General features: G+C 46.2%; 1 protein-coding gene across 1 annotated transcript; it reads right to left on the bottom strand.

Moving 5' to 3' along the window:
• Positions 1 to 902: 902 nt before the first annotated feature.
• Positions 903 to 15,297, bottom strand: LOC132072513 (neuropeptide-like protein C4orf48 homolog). The gene is made up of 4 exons (XM_059470880.1): positions 15,202 to 15,297; positions 14,871 to 15,025; positions 7,044 to 7,132; positions 903 to 3,155 (listed from the first exon to the last, which is right to left on the bottom strand). Exons 2-4 carry the CDS (start codon positions 14,989 to 14,991, stop codon positions 3,090 to 3,092), a joined length of 276 nt encoding a protein of 91 aa, XP_059326863.1. The 5' UTR covers positions 14,992 to 15,025; positions 15,202 to 15,297; the 3' UTR covers positions 903 to 3,089.
• Positions 15,298 to 15,863: the final 566 nt, after the last annotated feature.

Raw genomic sequence — 15,863 nt, 5'->3', positions numbered from 1 at the left:
ACTGAGCTTTGCTGTAACCTAACAGGATTCTACATTACAAGCAAGATAAACTGTGTTACCATTTTCAGATGTCTTCCTAGAGTTGTTCTGACGCTCAGTCCAAAACTACTGACTTAGAATGCACACAGAATTACACCCAAAGAAGGCACTGGCTCAGGTATGAGAAGCTCTGGAGACGTGGGGATCATTACCAGGATTTCTGTCACCTTGCCTGCCCAGAGACAGCACCACACCAACATGATTATGCCATTTCTCTTCCAGGGAGGACTTGGCTGTGAATTTCACAGGCTACCCCCTGCATTCCACCCTGTGCACAAACACCATGTGCCCAGGGCTATCAGCAGCAGCACTGCACCAAGAGGAGAGAAAACACAGCTTGGCTTCAAAAGGTCACAAGAACTTACTTGGCTCTGCAGCAAAAAAAAACACAAACGTACTGGAAGTGTTGGGTGGGAGAAAAAACTTTCTGCTTTAAGCACTCCTGCAATTAAATCCTTCTGCAAAATACAGGGTTTCTTCTAGTAAGTGGAGACTCAAGGGGTTCTGAATTTAAATTCACTTCCTGAGCAAAAATAAATTAAAACTATCTAGCTCCAATTTTTCTTCATGTCATCCTGTAATTATAAGGAACTTTATCAAAACCACCAAGTATAGAGTAAGGGGTCCTTAAAGAAACTCACAAAATCATTGTTGTACCTTTATTTCAAATAAGAGTGAGTTGGATTTTCTACTTCGACAGATTAGAATATATTAATACATTTAGCTTGAATGCAAGGTCTTCTTATTTTTGTATTAAAAATAGCATTTTTTCTCTGTGTATTTTCCGCCTAATTAAAGAACAGACATTAATTAATGGATAAGCACCATCAATTTGTCAAATCAGAAACAAAGCACACCAAATATTATAATGCATCTTGCCCTTTTATTGTGTTGCATTATAGACAAAGAGAAGTACAGAATAATCACCCTGTTACAACCATAAAGTTGCAGTGTCACTCTGATCCCTTTGGGAGTCAGACAACATCCACTTGTCATTCATTCCACCTTTCTATTGTCACAAGCTGCATATATCAAAACTCAACTGTGAGCAACCATATTTCTAAATGAAAACATGAACAAAAAACCCCAGTTCTTGTAACAGAACTCTGCAAGATTCTTTAGGGTACCAGCAGAATAAGCATGCACAATATCAATGCCAACCACAGACATGCTGCCCCCTGAAAAGGGGAGCTGTGCTGGAAAATTCACAGGTTCAGTGCTGGGACTCCATCTCCTGCAAAAAGCTGGCTCAAAAGCTGTGCATTACTTTGGTCCAAATATAAGTGGGAGTAAAGAAGCCAAAAGCTGGTATTTTGCAAGGAAGCTGTGTTCATCCTACTGTTTTGTTTGTACAATAAAATTTAGTCTGTGATTGTGCCACAGTGCAGTGTGATGCTACCAGAAGGGAGCTGCTGCTGTGTCATGCTGCTTCACTTGTACACAAAACAGGTCCCAAGGACCTCTAAAAGAGTTTGCTGGAATACTACAAAGGACAAAGGGGATTTCTTATTTGAAATGCAGGTGCAAGGAAGGTTTTCCTTGCTGAGAACCACACACCTTTCAAACAACTTTGGCAAAATATATGGCAACATGCTCCTTTGTGTTACTGAGTAGGACTGCACATGAAATAATAAGTTGGCAGTGGGTCAAAGTTCCCTATTTCCCTGTGTTTGATATTGTAGACAAAATGGGAGAGAAGTAGTTTGGAAACATATGGATAGCTTCCATCCTAACTTACTGAGCAGGCTGAGAGCAAAATATCAAAAACACCAGCCACCCATAGAAAGACAGACATACTGAAAAGAATTAGTAAAATGACTTTGAAAACTACTTTTTTTGTTGATCCTGTTCCAATATTCTTGTTTGCATAAAATTTTTGAGCCTGATACTCCAGCTGATACACAAATCTCTACTTTGGGGATGATGTTTTAAGCCCAATGAAAAATATATTGTTATCAACAGGAACTTTCCACTGGGGCCATTTTCTGTTCTGCTTCCCAAAATAAAGGAAAAAAATGCAAACAATGAGAAGGGATTTGTTATTCTCTTTTAAAGAGTAACAAGGCACAATCTTATTGTCTACTACTACACTGCCTAAATTGGCTTGTTCTCTCTTGTCTCACACTGCAGCAGGAATATGAATAATATCAGCACTGTAACCCACCCTGACAGAGTGCAGAGTCCATGCAAGAGCTAAGGACCATTGTGGTAGAATTTAAATATTTCCTAAAATACAGTTTGCAAGAGACTCCTGGGCAAGCAGGCATTGTGTAGGCTCTGTGCCAAAACTCTCTGTAGAGGCCACTTTGAGTGGTTCAATCCAGCATGGGTTTTGCTTAATGACAGACACTTCTCCAGAAGATTTTGGCAGATGCAATCAGTTCAACTGCCAGGCAGTATTCATGTGATTACAAATGTTACTGCTCACATTAGATACTTAATAAATCTCTCCAAAAAGATCACAGCTACTGTGTGGCGCTGAAGAAATCGAAATTGTGAGACAGATTACTGTGTCTGCTGTGCACTGGACTATTGATACAACTGGGGAACAAATCCCTTCCTTGGACTGCCAAGCAGTCAGTGACAACTATTAATTTCTAGATAATGCCAAGTCTGCTTGTTTGTAAATGTTTACCTATGCATCATGGCAAAGTAGCTTCCTTTTCATGTTATTCTTCTATAAATACATTTAAAAATTTGACTTCACTGACTTTCACAGATCTATGGCAATTCACAAAAGCCAAGACGTTGGCCCGAGAGTCCAAGGACAAGTTTTGGCTTGAAATACAAAAAAAGCTGGATGCTATCCTTGCATAAAACCTGTAAGCAAGACTTTGGCATTGTTTCTTCTCTTGACATTTCAGCAGATGCAATATCACATAGACTTATGACAACCACAACAAAGCAAAAGTAATCTGAGCTATACCTGTTTTGATAAAAATGCTTTTCCTTATGGTGGAGCACAACTTGCACTCTGTATCTTCCTGTAATTTACTGAACAGCATTTTAAAAATGAATATATGTCCATTGGCCAAATCCCAGTGCTCATTTCAGTGTATTGCGTGAAAGCAATCACACAGGCCTCTCTTTTCTGCTCTCAGGAGGAGGGTTTCTGTCTGGAAAAAAAAACCAACCAAACAAAAATCCATGAAATCAAAGAACTGAATATATTGCTTTAAAAGAGTCTATAATTGATTAGATCTAATCCCTCTGCACAGCTGTAGCCAAGGTGCTCTGCTGAGTGAAAAATCATAGCTCTTAGTGCTGGTTTTCATCCAGAAAAAGTGATGAAATGAGTATATTCAGAGCTGAGATGCAGGGTATTTTTATAGTTTCAATGTTTTAATTTTCACAGTTAACTTCTAGGGAGTAGGCTGTCAAAATTATTAAAGTGTCCTTTATAAGCACTGCGACAAATTCCACTTTCAACTGCACTGCTCTTAATTCCTTGGTGGTGATTGATGGCTTCCTGTTGATGATGCCTTCAGTCCTGTATAATTTAATTGCACCAGATAGCAAGTGCTGAGGAGCCAGTTGTGCTCTCAGTTACACTGCTGGTTCTCTAGGAAAACTCTGACTTGAATCCAGCTGTCAGTCTAACCCTGTTGTCTGAAACTCGTAATCTTTCAAGGCAGATCTAGGTCTGAGCGTGTGGTTCCTATTTCAATCTGAGTTAAATTACTGACAGTTGCTGTATTATCAGTACTCGAGCAAAAGCCTAAAAACCATTCCCAATATACATCACTTAAAATTACTTGCTGTTGTATTTGGAGCTCCTTAGTGGAAAAGTATTTCCAAGCTTTTCTTCTCTGCGTACAGGGGGAAAAATAATTTTAGATCTTTAAAGATATTCAAGTATCATTCATTTAATTGTGATCAAATAACTTAAATATTTTGTGAATTCTTTCCACACTCTTGGAGAAACAAAGGCTGAGCCTTTTAAATGGCACCATCATTACAGAAGCCAATTTCTCCTGAGACTCAAGATTGTTGGTGCAAGGAATTCACATCAGCAAGTGCAATTGTGACTGAAGAGAAATTTCTGCCTGAGCATATCTTGTGGTTTTCACCCTGTGGTCTGCGGTCCCTCAAGCAGTTTGCAGACTGGCTTTGAAGAGTTTCTTGAGGGGAGAAAAAATTAATTTAGTGGGTTTAAATTCACTGTGAATGAGTTTCCCATCTACACTGCAAAAACCCATTAGAGGTTGAAACCCACTTGATAAAAAATTTTCTCAAAGCTCTGTGAAACAACAAGGTCTTCAGCCTGCTGGTGTTCCTCTGTCCTGATACCTCCTGACACACTGGACACAGCAAAGGGCTAATTAACCATGGAGAAGGAGGAGAAGGAGAAGGAGAAGGAGAAGGAGAAGGAGAAGGAGAAGGAGAAGGAGAAGGAGAAGGAGAAGGAGAAGGAGAAGGAGAAGGAGAAGGAGAAGGAGAAGGAGAAGGAGAAGGAGAAGGAGAAGGAGAAGGAGAAGGAGAAGCTTTCCAAAGGAGAAGCTGGGCACTTCTGTGTGGTCCTGCTCCCCTCCTGCCTGGCCTGGGCATCTCTGTCCCCCCAGCAGTGCCCACTCTCTGTTATTCAATTCTTCTTCTCAGAGTGCAAACTTGTGCAGGACAGGCTGTTTCAGAATGGCTTTCCCTCCCCTCCCCAGCCCTGTATCCTCCTCAACTCAAACTTTTGACACCCACCTTTGCATTACAGAGGGTTTGTTCACATTCCTTGCCTGCTTTCGCTTATCAGCTTAGCTCAAAGGCAGGCGCTGCTCAGCACTGCTCCCTGCTTGCACAATGCAATCTTGGATGAGTGAATGCTCCCATTGTTGGGAGCCCAGGAGAAATCATAGAATCATCTTAACATCAAACAGGCTTATTGGATTTCACAGCAATGCCAACAAGCTGTCACTGCTACCACAAACTCTGCCTGGGCGTCACTCAGGACTATTTACAGGCAGGAAGAGCAGCTCTGGGAGCGCTCAATTGCAAGCTGAAAGACTGTGAAAGAGAGGTATCAATTACAAAAATTAATTATGGGCCTTGATGGCATTGGCTTAGAAAGTCTCTGATATGCAGGAGCAATCCTGCATGGGGTTTCCTTTGTAGCAACAATTTCCAAGACTCAGGAGTTATTCAGTGAAGTTATTTGTGTGCCAAACTTGAGAAATTATAGCTGGTCAGCATGAGCCAAGCATCAGCAGTGGTGCATGGATATGGAAGCTCTTCCTGTCAGAATAATGAAGGCCACAGGGTGCCATTTGTAGGGCCTTGGTTGCTGTATTTCACTTTAGTATCTCTGCATCAATAATTTGTGTTTAACCAAAGCATCTCTGATAGAAAGCCCTTTGGAGTATCAATCCAAAGGCTGGGAAAGTTGTACAGCAATACAGCCTTTATTTACCAGTAGTGTTAAGCTCAGTTGTGTTTATTTACCAGTAGTTTTAAGCTCAGTTAAGCTAAGGGTGGGTGATCTTACAAACAGCTGGTTCTGTTTGGTTTTGTGATGCACTGTTCCTGCGCCCCTTGCTCTGTAACACTGGGAGCTGCCTCAGTCAGTGCCTTGGCATGTCAGGCCTGTCCAGGTCCTCACAGGAACAGAAATTCCTCTTGTGGCACCCTGGCCCCAGCTCCTCCCTTTACATTCTGCCTCACCTCTCCCAAGGCAGCGCTGCTCTCCGTGGGCTGCACCCTCAGTCCACTCTCCAGGCAGAACAGACACCACAGACACATCTGAACACCTCTGTGCTGGGATTAAGGAATTGTGCTGCCTCCATTGCATTCCAAAAAAATCTTTGTCTTCCCAGCAAAGCCTGTTGACAGCATAAGAACCAGCACAGCTGCAATTGCACCTGGTCTTGACATGTCATGTGTGAGTGCAAAACATCTCAGCTGACCCTAATCCAAATGAGTGGAACTCTGCTATGCACCAGGAGTGCCCAGCACAGCTGCTGGAGGTAAAGCCCCTCTACTGACATTTTACCACTTAAGAGTTATTTATTATTACTCAGGTGCATGGGAAACTTTTGGAGTGTAACCCACACTCAGAACTTTGTCCTAATCAGTTTGCTATTGATAGCTCAGGAAAGATGAAGGCACTCCAACTTTATTGTGTAGGGCCTGACACGGCTGCCCAAGGTCACAAGAAACCAAAGGCAAAGCTACATAATTGACTGATGGCTCGAGACACATAATTGATTTATGTCCCTTTGGTTGGCTTTGCTGGGAATGACAACTTGAGCTGAGTATGACTGTAGAGGAACAAGGAGCCCTCTCACTTGCCAAGGGGGATGGCCCTGCTCAAAGGAAGGAGTGATGGGACAAGAATGCATGGAGGGGCTTTATTAGAGGAGAGACACCTCCTGCCTCTTGCAAACCACCGTGGAAATCCTACCCCAGCCAAACCCACACATGTAAGAATTACTAAAATCAGGGCATTTAGCACATCCTCATTTTGCTCACTGAGACCTCTGGAGACTGGCATGTGAAGTGGCAGAATCCCCTCTGTGCTGTGATAAATGCATGAAAAAATGTGCTTCTCCCTTTTCCACAAAGCATCAATCCCTGAGCAAAGGGTGTGAGTGTGTGTGTTTGCTTCCCTGTCCTCTGGCAGCCCTGCCTGCCACCTTCTCTCTCTCCTGCTCATTTCTGCTGCTGCCCAGCGAATGCTCAGCTCACAGCAATGGTGTGAGGCACAGAGTAAATCATGTCTTGTTTTCCTCTCCTTTGTACATCTTCTTTCCCCCTCCCTTTGGCGCAGGGATTGTCTGAGGTAACTCCTTAGGCTGTTACGCAAGAAGTCAGACGGGATGATCATTACTGAACCTCTGCAGACTGTGACAAACGATCCGTGCTCGCTATAAACCCATTTGCTGGGACGGGAGTGAGTCAGCAGGGATGTCACGTCTGCTGCAGCCAGCCGGGCAGCCCTGGCCGCCGGGAGATAAATAAAGGCTGAGGGGAAGGCAGAGATAAAGGCTGAGGGAGAGCAATTCCTGCAGGACACGTACCCGCGTGTCCAGGCTGTACGCCGTCTTCTTGAGGTCCTGCAACGCCCTCTGCATGAACTCGAACGCGTGGCAGTCAACGCAGGGCCGGCCTGGGGGAGAGAGATAGACATCACTGTCGCAGCGGGAAAGTGCAGCTTGGCAGCACTGCTTAGCAGGAAAGTGGAGTTTGGCAGCACAGTTCAGCAGGAGGAATACTCACAGAGCTTGCCAGGAGAAACTCCAACTCTCACCAGGCACCCACACCTGTGTGCACACAAAGTCAGGGCTGCCTGTGTCTGTCTTTGTGTAAAATCAGGGCTGCCTGTGTCTATCTCTGTGCAAAGTCAGGGCTGCCTGTGTCTATCTCTGCAAAATCAGGGCTGCCTGTGTCTATCTCTGCAAAATCAGGGCTGCTTGTGTCTATCTTTGTGGAAATCAGGGCTGCCCGTCTCTATCTCTGTGCAAGACCAAGGCTGCCTGTGTCTGCCTCTGTGCAAATGTGACAGGATCAGCAGAAACCACAGAGTGCTTTGCTAGATGTGCTTTTCTGAGCACAGCCCAGACTTGACTTCTCCTGCTGCTTCAGGCCCCAGCTCTCCCCTTTGAACTGAAATCCTTACCCTATTGTAAATCAAAGGTGACTCTGATGAAGGGGAGAGAGAATTGTGCATCTGAGTCCATCATCAGAAGGCTGATCAATTACTTTATTATACTATACTATGTACATTTTGTCTAAACCGAACCTGCCCTGCAGTCACTCTTTGTCACAACTGCTCACACTGCACTCCTCTCTCATTCTCTGGTGACTGTCCCATGACAGTCTGACACACACACTCTTGGCCCTGATAGGCCAAGGGAACAAAACATCCTCACTTTGGGTAAACAATCTCCATATTGCATTCTACTTTACACATCACAGGCACAGCAAGTGAGATAAGAATTGTGTTTTCCTTCCTCTCTGCTTGTCTCACAGCTTCTCTCTGTTCAGAGGGCATGTGAATACCACATTACCCCTTCTCAGACATGGGTTAATTCTCACCAGATACACTGAAAATAGCAGTTTGCAGTGGTTCAGGAACCAGACAGGCAGGTCTGTTTTTACAGGAGCTCTTACAGAGCAGCTTGGCAGGGGACAATGCCAGATCTGTATTTGCTTCCTTTCACCTGCTGCTGTATTTTTTCTCTGCCAGGAATGCAAAGCATCCCACTGGCTCTGCAGCTGCTGCCAGTGTGTGTGCACAGAGGGGCAGGGCAGGGAAAAGGCGGACGCTGGAGGAGGAGGGGACTTGACAACCAAAATGGCTCACTTCTTTCCATGCTACCAGACCAGATTTCCAGCTAATTCCCTCTGGAGCATTAGTATCTCCAATCTTATCTTAATTTCTAATTTTAAATTTCTGTAGAGACTCCTCTCTGCTGTTGTCACAAATGTGTCCAAGGAAGCTGGCACCTCTGTACACAAGTGTGAATATATTCATCCCTAAAAGTAAAGAAAACTAAGTAATTGGTTTACAGAAAGAACTGTAACTAAGACCCCCACATGGTCTTGTAAAAAGTCTCTCCCCATCTTTCTTGTAGGCTCCCTCCAGGTACTTAAAAACAGGGAAAAGGAGAAAATAGAATTACACAGACTGAGCATTTTTGACTTCCATTCCCAGTAACACACCTGAAAAAAAACCCCACCAAATTGTCTCTAAATATCTGCTCTGCCAGGATTCACCTGCACCAATCTCTGCCTGTTTGAAGTTAATGATGGTGAGTTTTCAGCTGAAGAAACTGCAGACACTGGAGGAGAGCAAGGGGAATGGGGAAAGATGACATTTCATACTGATCACAGAGCCCCCCTGGTGGGGAGAGTGCTGAAATCCTTGTCCTCATGCAGCCCCCTGTGCTGCTCTCCCAGAGCAAAGAGGGTGCAAAGCTGCTGCTGAGGTGGCTGGGGAGCTCTCTGGAGCCAGGGAGCTGCTGGGCAGCCCTGCAGCACCCACCTGTGCCTGCCACCCCTCTGTGCCTGCCACCCACCTGTGCCTGCCACCCCTCTGTGCCTGCCACCCACCTGTGCCTGCCACCCCTCTGTGCCTGCCACCCCTCTGTGCCTGCCACCCACCTGTGCCTGCCACCCCTCTGTGCCTGCCACCCACCTGTGCCTGCCACCCCTCTGTGCCTGCCACCCACCTGTGCCTGCCACCCACCTGTGCCTGCCACCCCTCTGTGCCTGCCACCCCTCTGTGCCTGGCACCCCTCTGTGCCTGGCACCCTGCTGCCAGCACTGCCTTCTGGCTTGTACCTGGAGGAAGGGAGCAGCCAGAGTGCCTGTCAGTCCTCAGCAAGCCTCTCGGGAGTTTTGATCTATTCAGGAGGAGTTTCTCTCCCACCTGTCCTTCTCCACCTCCCCTCAGTGCAAGGGGCATCTCAGGGAGACCTGGGGATCAAGCCAGGGATTTAATTCCCATTCTGTGAGGAGATGCAAAGTCCCCACCTCTGTCAGAAGAGAACTGTTCACAAAGACTCTGCCTCTCCAGGCGCAGGAGTAGTGGCAGGATGGTTTTGAGCACACTTTAAAGACACTCAACCTCCTCCTGCTTTCAGTATTGCAGTAATTTAATTGTTTCCACTTCAGAGCATGAAACAGAGCCCTTAGAAAGAACCTGCATGCTCAGACTGCTGTCAGCAAATCCATCATTTACTCAGTGTCATGCCCTGCTCCCTCTCACTCTGGTCTGCTCAGAAACACCTTGCCCTGGCTCCTCCTCAGGGAGGTGCTGCCTGCCCTGAAGTGCTGACAAGCACCAAAGGGTTCTCAAAATCAGAACCTGAAGGAGGGAAAAAAAATTCAGGTGATAAATGAATGTCTTCTGCTTCTGCAGTGGGGAGAAAGCACTTGTGAGGAGGGCCATGAATTCTGTAATCTGTCACTGCTTGTCACGCAGGAAGCGTTCCCAGGGCTTTGTGAAAGCTGTGATGGGACGGTTGGGATCATTCTCTGGTATTTATGACAGCCAAGTGCTCCTGTGTGGACAGGGTGGAGCTAGTGGAATGGCACAGCCCTGCCAAGTGGTTATTTCAGTTCTGCCAGCCCTGGGAAAGCAGCTGCCCTGGTATCTTCTGCAGTAGAAGGGTGGTGGCACAGAGGACACCTGCCTGTGCAGCTCTGGGTGTCCTGAACCAGCACCTGCAAAGCTCCTAACACAGCACTGCCCTCCAAAGTCAGAGTGCACATGCAGCCAGTTTCACCACATAACAGCATATTCACTCTTTAATGTCATTTCTGGGGCTGTGCTCTGTGGTGTGGGATCCTTCTCCAGGCACTGCTGTCCCTGGGTCAGCTCAGCATCCCTGGGAGCCAGTAGCCAATGGCAGATACTCAAGGAAGACACAAGAGTAAGTGTCTAGCAATGTTCTCCTGGCCTAACAGGAGGCTGGAGGATATCCTGCATCTGGCTGGTGTTTCTGTATCTGATAAGCCCTCCATGAATTTTTCTCACATTAATTTGCACTGTTGCTTCCTGAATCCATGCTAACTTTTGTCATCTGCAACATCCTGTGGCAATGAGTTTCACAGCTCAGCTATTCACTGAGTGAACAAAATACCATTCCTGTCTGCTCTGAAGTTGACATCTGCTGCTTTCATTTCCTGCCTCTAATTTTTTGCAGTGGAAGAGACAGTTATTAAATAATCACAACTTTGTCCTACTTAGGACTTTGATGTTCTCCATCACTCTCTGCCGTGGTCTGCTTTCCAGAATGAAGAGCTGAGCTGCTAAGCTGACCTATCTCTCTGGATTTGACCTCTCTTCATGCCCACAATATTTTCAGCAAGGTGCCCATGGAGATTTCCCCAACAGAAATATGTCTAAGTGTCTGTTTTATCAAACAAATCTAAATATGTGCTGTTGCCAATGGGAGCAGTCCCACTGTGCTTTCTGTCCTTGGCTAAGGCATCCCACACTTCCACTTGCTCACAGCAGGAGTGACAATGAAGCTCCTCCATCAGCTGGATCACTGACTTTTATCCCCCCGGAGCAGATCCTGAATGCCCAAGTTCTGGGGCCAGGAGAGGAAACAGTGCAAGGACAGGATACCAGGTTATGGAGAGGAGAAGGGCAGAGGCACACAGGCTTACATCAGCTTAAAGCAGCCATGAAACCAAGTCTTGAGTCACATAGCAAAGTATAGCAGAGTGCTATTAATTCCTTGCTGACAGCTGGAAACAGACTATCATTCATAGAGAGACTTAACAGGTCTGTGGATTAACATAATGAGAATTATCAAGAGTCAGCTATAACTCTTTAAATGGGTCCTGTCAGCACAAAGACTCTATGTGTCTTTGTGTGTTTTGGGAGAAGTGGGGGAAGAGAAAAAATATATTTCTTGGCTTCTTCTTGGTGAAGAACTGGGACTGAAAGCACTGTGTAAGTCTAATTTTACTTCCCCTTGCATACACTTGGTATTTATTCTTTGTATTTCATGCACCTTGGCTAATGAAAACAGACTGACCAGCTTCTGGTCTTCAGAGTCCATATTTTAGCTTTCACAGTGGGTGATCTGGGCTAAAATGCAAAGGGAGGTTGAGGAAATAACTTATTTTTTTCAAGTGGATTGCAGAGAACTTTAAAGAAAATAATCTGTGAGTATTAGTAGCACCACTTCAAACTTGAACAGTCTTTTGCATATGCTAAGTGCTGTGAATAAAGTGTAAGGACACAATTAATCATTGCTAATTAGAATTATGCATAAAGAGCTGTGCCTGGCTGTGTGACTGGCAGGGAGCAGGGGATGGTGCCCCAGCCAGATCCCAGTGCCTCACACAGGACAGGATCTCTCTGCACTGCTCAAGAGATCTGTGACTCACTCTCATGCTCCTCTCCTGTGACTCCTGCACCTCCCACACTTTTGCTGAGCATTGCTGGCCCTGTCCTGCTCCTGGTGCTGCAGGAGGGACACATTCCTCCCACCAGGTGGGGGAGAGACCGTGGGGTCCATGTGGGAATGTTCCTGCTACGGGCTGCTGCCAGTGCCGTGTCACACACCTGGGGACAGGGAAAAGCTCTGCAGCACCGCACTGCTCTGCCCTGCAGGAGGACACTAAATATGGCCCGAGTCTGTCCCACATCCCTGTTAAGAACGTGCACCGGAGACCCCTTTCCCCTCTGGGCCATCCTGGGTCTGGTTTGCCTGGGCTGACAGTGAGGCCAAAGTGCAGCAATGGGGAAGTGCTGCTCCTGCTGCAGAGGCAGTGCCCTCTGGAGGGGTCAGTGCCCACAGGGACCAGCTCCTGGTGAGATGTAGCCAGTGGAGCATCAAGAAAGAAAAGTTCCAGGAGTGTCTCTGTACTAGATCACACCAAAGTGAGTGCCCAACCCAGTGCCCAGTCCCCTACAGCCTGCATCTCTTGAGGAATATTGAAAGTCTGGGAGCATCCCCAAGCCATGAGAGCGTGGGATAGCTCCACTCTGGAACAGTCAGCTCTGTTATACAGACAACTGGCCTCCTCTCATGGGCACAAATGTGCCAGGGTCCATCCTAGCAGGGTACTGGTATAGGCACGTCCCTATGCCAGGGTGCAATCCCTGGGCACTCTTATACCTCCATGGCTAGCAATGGGTGCCTTGGAAGAGCCTGAGAACAGGGCAAGTCTGGAGGGATGCATTCCCAAAGACCCTCCCAGGTCTCAGGAGTATGCTAAGGCAGCCCTTGATCCAGAAGAAATGCCCCTTTATCTAACAGCCATTTCTAGGATTTTTTCCCTTGAATTTAAACCAGTTCTACAATCTCACACAAATATTTAGCACCCACAATGTCCTAAGGGCAGAGTTTCACAGGTTAACCATCAGGAGGAGCCCTGACAGGCAAAGGAAAGTGTCTGGAGCACTTAGCAGCTATGCAGCACTCTCCCAACAAGTGGCTGACGAGGAGCACCAGGAGTTCCTTGTGGCTTTAAAACTCTGTGCCTGCAGCAGCCCAAAACAATTTACAATTCACAATCAGCTGACAGTCTTGCTCCTGGCCTGGTCTCAGACAGAAATAGCATTTTGCTTTTGTAGCAGTGCCCTGTTCCTTGGGATGGGGCAGTGTGTCTCCAGGTAACACTGCCACAGAAACACCCTGACCTGCCCTGCAGTCCACAATCATACATTCAGGAGTGAGACAACACAAGGAATCTTCCCCAAAGGCTGTTCAAGGGACTCCAAAGCCTGGCTAGAGGAGGGTAATAAGATGGTAAAAAGACTCCTTGATACTGTAAGAAGGATGGGACAGACTTTTTTTGCAGGGCCTGTTGTGATAGGTCAAGGGAGAATGGTTCTGAAATAAAAGAGGGTCACATTAAATTAGTTAAGGAAGAAGTTTTTTGCTGCGGAAGTGGTGAGGCACTGGCATGGGTTGCCCAGAGAGGGGGCAGATGCCCCATCCCAGGAAATGTTCAAGGTCAGGTTGAACTTTACTCTGATCAAGTTGAAGATGTCCCAGTCCATGTCAGGGGGTTGGACCAGATGAGCTCTAAAGAGCCCTTCCCACCTTTCTATGGTTTTATAATTCTGTGAGACTCGGGTCAGAAACCCTGTCCAAGAGTTTTGTTCTACAGTTCAAATGGGAGTTTTCACTACACAAGTAGAACAAGAAACCCCTGCATACATTTTCCCAAATGTGTTGACTTGCCTGTGCTGACACAGATACACAAAGAGTATGAACAATTTATTTTCCAAGCCCGATTTTCTCTTTGAGAGATAAAATGGACTACTCATCACAAAACCTATTAGAATTAATGAATTCTTGGGAAACAGACACACAAAATAGCAGTGAGATCTGATTTAGAACAGACCAAAACTTAGCCCTAATTAAAAAAAAAAAAAATAAGATAACGGAAAAAGAAAGAAATTCAACATCTAAGTCTCATTAGTTTCATCGAATGGAATTAATTGTGAATAAAACACAGTGACAAAAATCACACCTTGTATTAAATATTTTGATTGTCATATGAAAAGGTAGCTGTGATACAAAGTAAACATGACTAAGAACTAGAGATTTGTTTTTATGCAATTATCTTTCTTTGTTGTCTTTTTCCCAGAGGACATTTTATGTTTCTAATGAGTGGCTATTTCCCATTTGCTGTCACCAAAACACCCTGAGAACATTGACTCCATCCCCTAATAACTTTGAACTATTGCCTCATTTTGGAGCTGAGAAAGTTTAGAGACTTACTCAAAACAACAGAGGAAGCTCATATAGAGCTGTAATCCAAATTCAAGAGCTCCCAGCTCCGTGGTGTGCTCAAGCCAGTCTGCCAGATTTATTTACTTTTTAGGTTTGCAGGATTTCAGAAATTTATATTTGCTTTCCAAATGCACTGTTTGGGTAAACGTCCCCTGTGTCGGTTTGTAGTAGCTACAAGAAAGTTGAACTTGACCTATTGTTCCAACCAAATACTAAAATAAGCAAGATGCAAAGCCCCAGCAGAAATACACACAAATTTTCTTCTAACAATACTCAGACTAGTAAGGACATCATAGGTATTTTAGCAAATCTGTGTATATCAATTAAAACTATCTAGTGAAATGAAACTCTCAAGAATCTAAAAGACCTACAAACAATGAGCTTGAGCACAAGCTCAAATGAAAATTAAGAGTATGCAGTTAGCATTTTTTCCCCAAATAACTACTAATCCTTGCTTGCATGCTGTTTCTGTGGCTGTTATTTTCACGTGCTTTGCTGTCATGGCACAAACTCATCATTATCAGGCAACACCAGGTTCCCCTGGAGCAGGGAGCCCATGTGGCTGCTGGGGGCAGTGGAGGAAGGCAGGCAGGACAGGGTACAATTGTAGGAGGTACAATTGCAGCAGGTACCTACTTTCTGCAGGGATGGCAGTGCCGGGGTCCTGGGCAGCCCCCACGAGCCTGGCGCTGAGCAGGCTGAGCGCCGACAGCAGCAGCAGGATTCCCACCCGCGCCTCGCTCCGCACGGGCGCCATCGCTCCCAGCAACAATTCAAGCTGTCTTCCCTGCCTGCAATGAGGAGAAGCAGTGAAAAAGCAGCAGTTTGCTCCCTGCAGGCTGCTCACCAAGAAGTGGGTGAGATGTGCTAAGCCCAGACCCCGTGCACGCATGAACCCTCTCGCACACGCCAGTGCCGGCCACGCCATGGGCCCCAGATGCACCCCAAGGACCAGCCTGCCCAGTACCTGCTCCTTCTCCTTGCCTGGGTGCCAGAGCCTTGGAGCAGCTGGGGAGAGCAGGCAATGCTCCAGCAGGCACTGTGAGCATGCGCCCCTCCAGCATCCCCCCTTCCCTGATTAGGGTCATTGCCATGGAGATTTGCTATAGCAACGCAAAAATTGGAGCTGCCAAGTGGAGAAGAAGATTTAAAGGGACCACAGTGTGATGGGTGGTCACTGCTGCACTCCTCCTCTGCTCCCAAAGGCCATGCCCTCTCCTTGGCAGACACGGGCTGCAGTGACCCACGTAAGAGAGTCTTGGGCAATTTTTGTGTTTGTTGCTGTTGTTCCCAAAGGGACTGTGCTGAAATACACAGCTCCCATCCCTTGCTTTAGCTGTAACTCACTTAAAGTGATATTTCATTCTGTGAGGGATCAAATGAGAGAAAAACTCAGAAGTTTTCTTGGATAAATGAAGTTGCAGGGCCTGCTGATGGTACTTTGCTGATGGCCCCCTGTACTTTGGGGAAGAACCCATTATGGCCTTTGTTTAACTACACTGAAAACGAGGCCTTGTGGACAGCAGCACCCCTGGCACACGGACCAAGCACGAAAACAGATCCTGCACAGCATCAACCTAGGCTAACCATGATAAGACCCCAGCCAAAACCTACGCACTGCAAAAGTTT

This window comes from Ammospiza nelsoni, chromosome 4, assembly GCF_027579445.1.
Source record: "Ammospiza nelsoni isolate bAmmNel1 chromosome 4, bAmmNel1.pri, whole genome shotgun sequence".
Lineage (NCBI taxonomy): Eukaryota > Metazoa > Chordata > Aves > Passeriformes > Passerellidae > Ammospiza > Ammospiza nelsoni.
The sequence above is the reverse complement of the archived record's forward strand: the minus strand, read 5'-3'. Positions and strand labels throughout refer to the sequence as shown.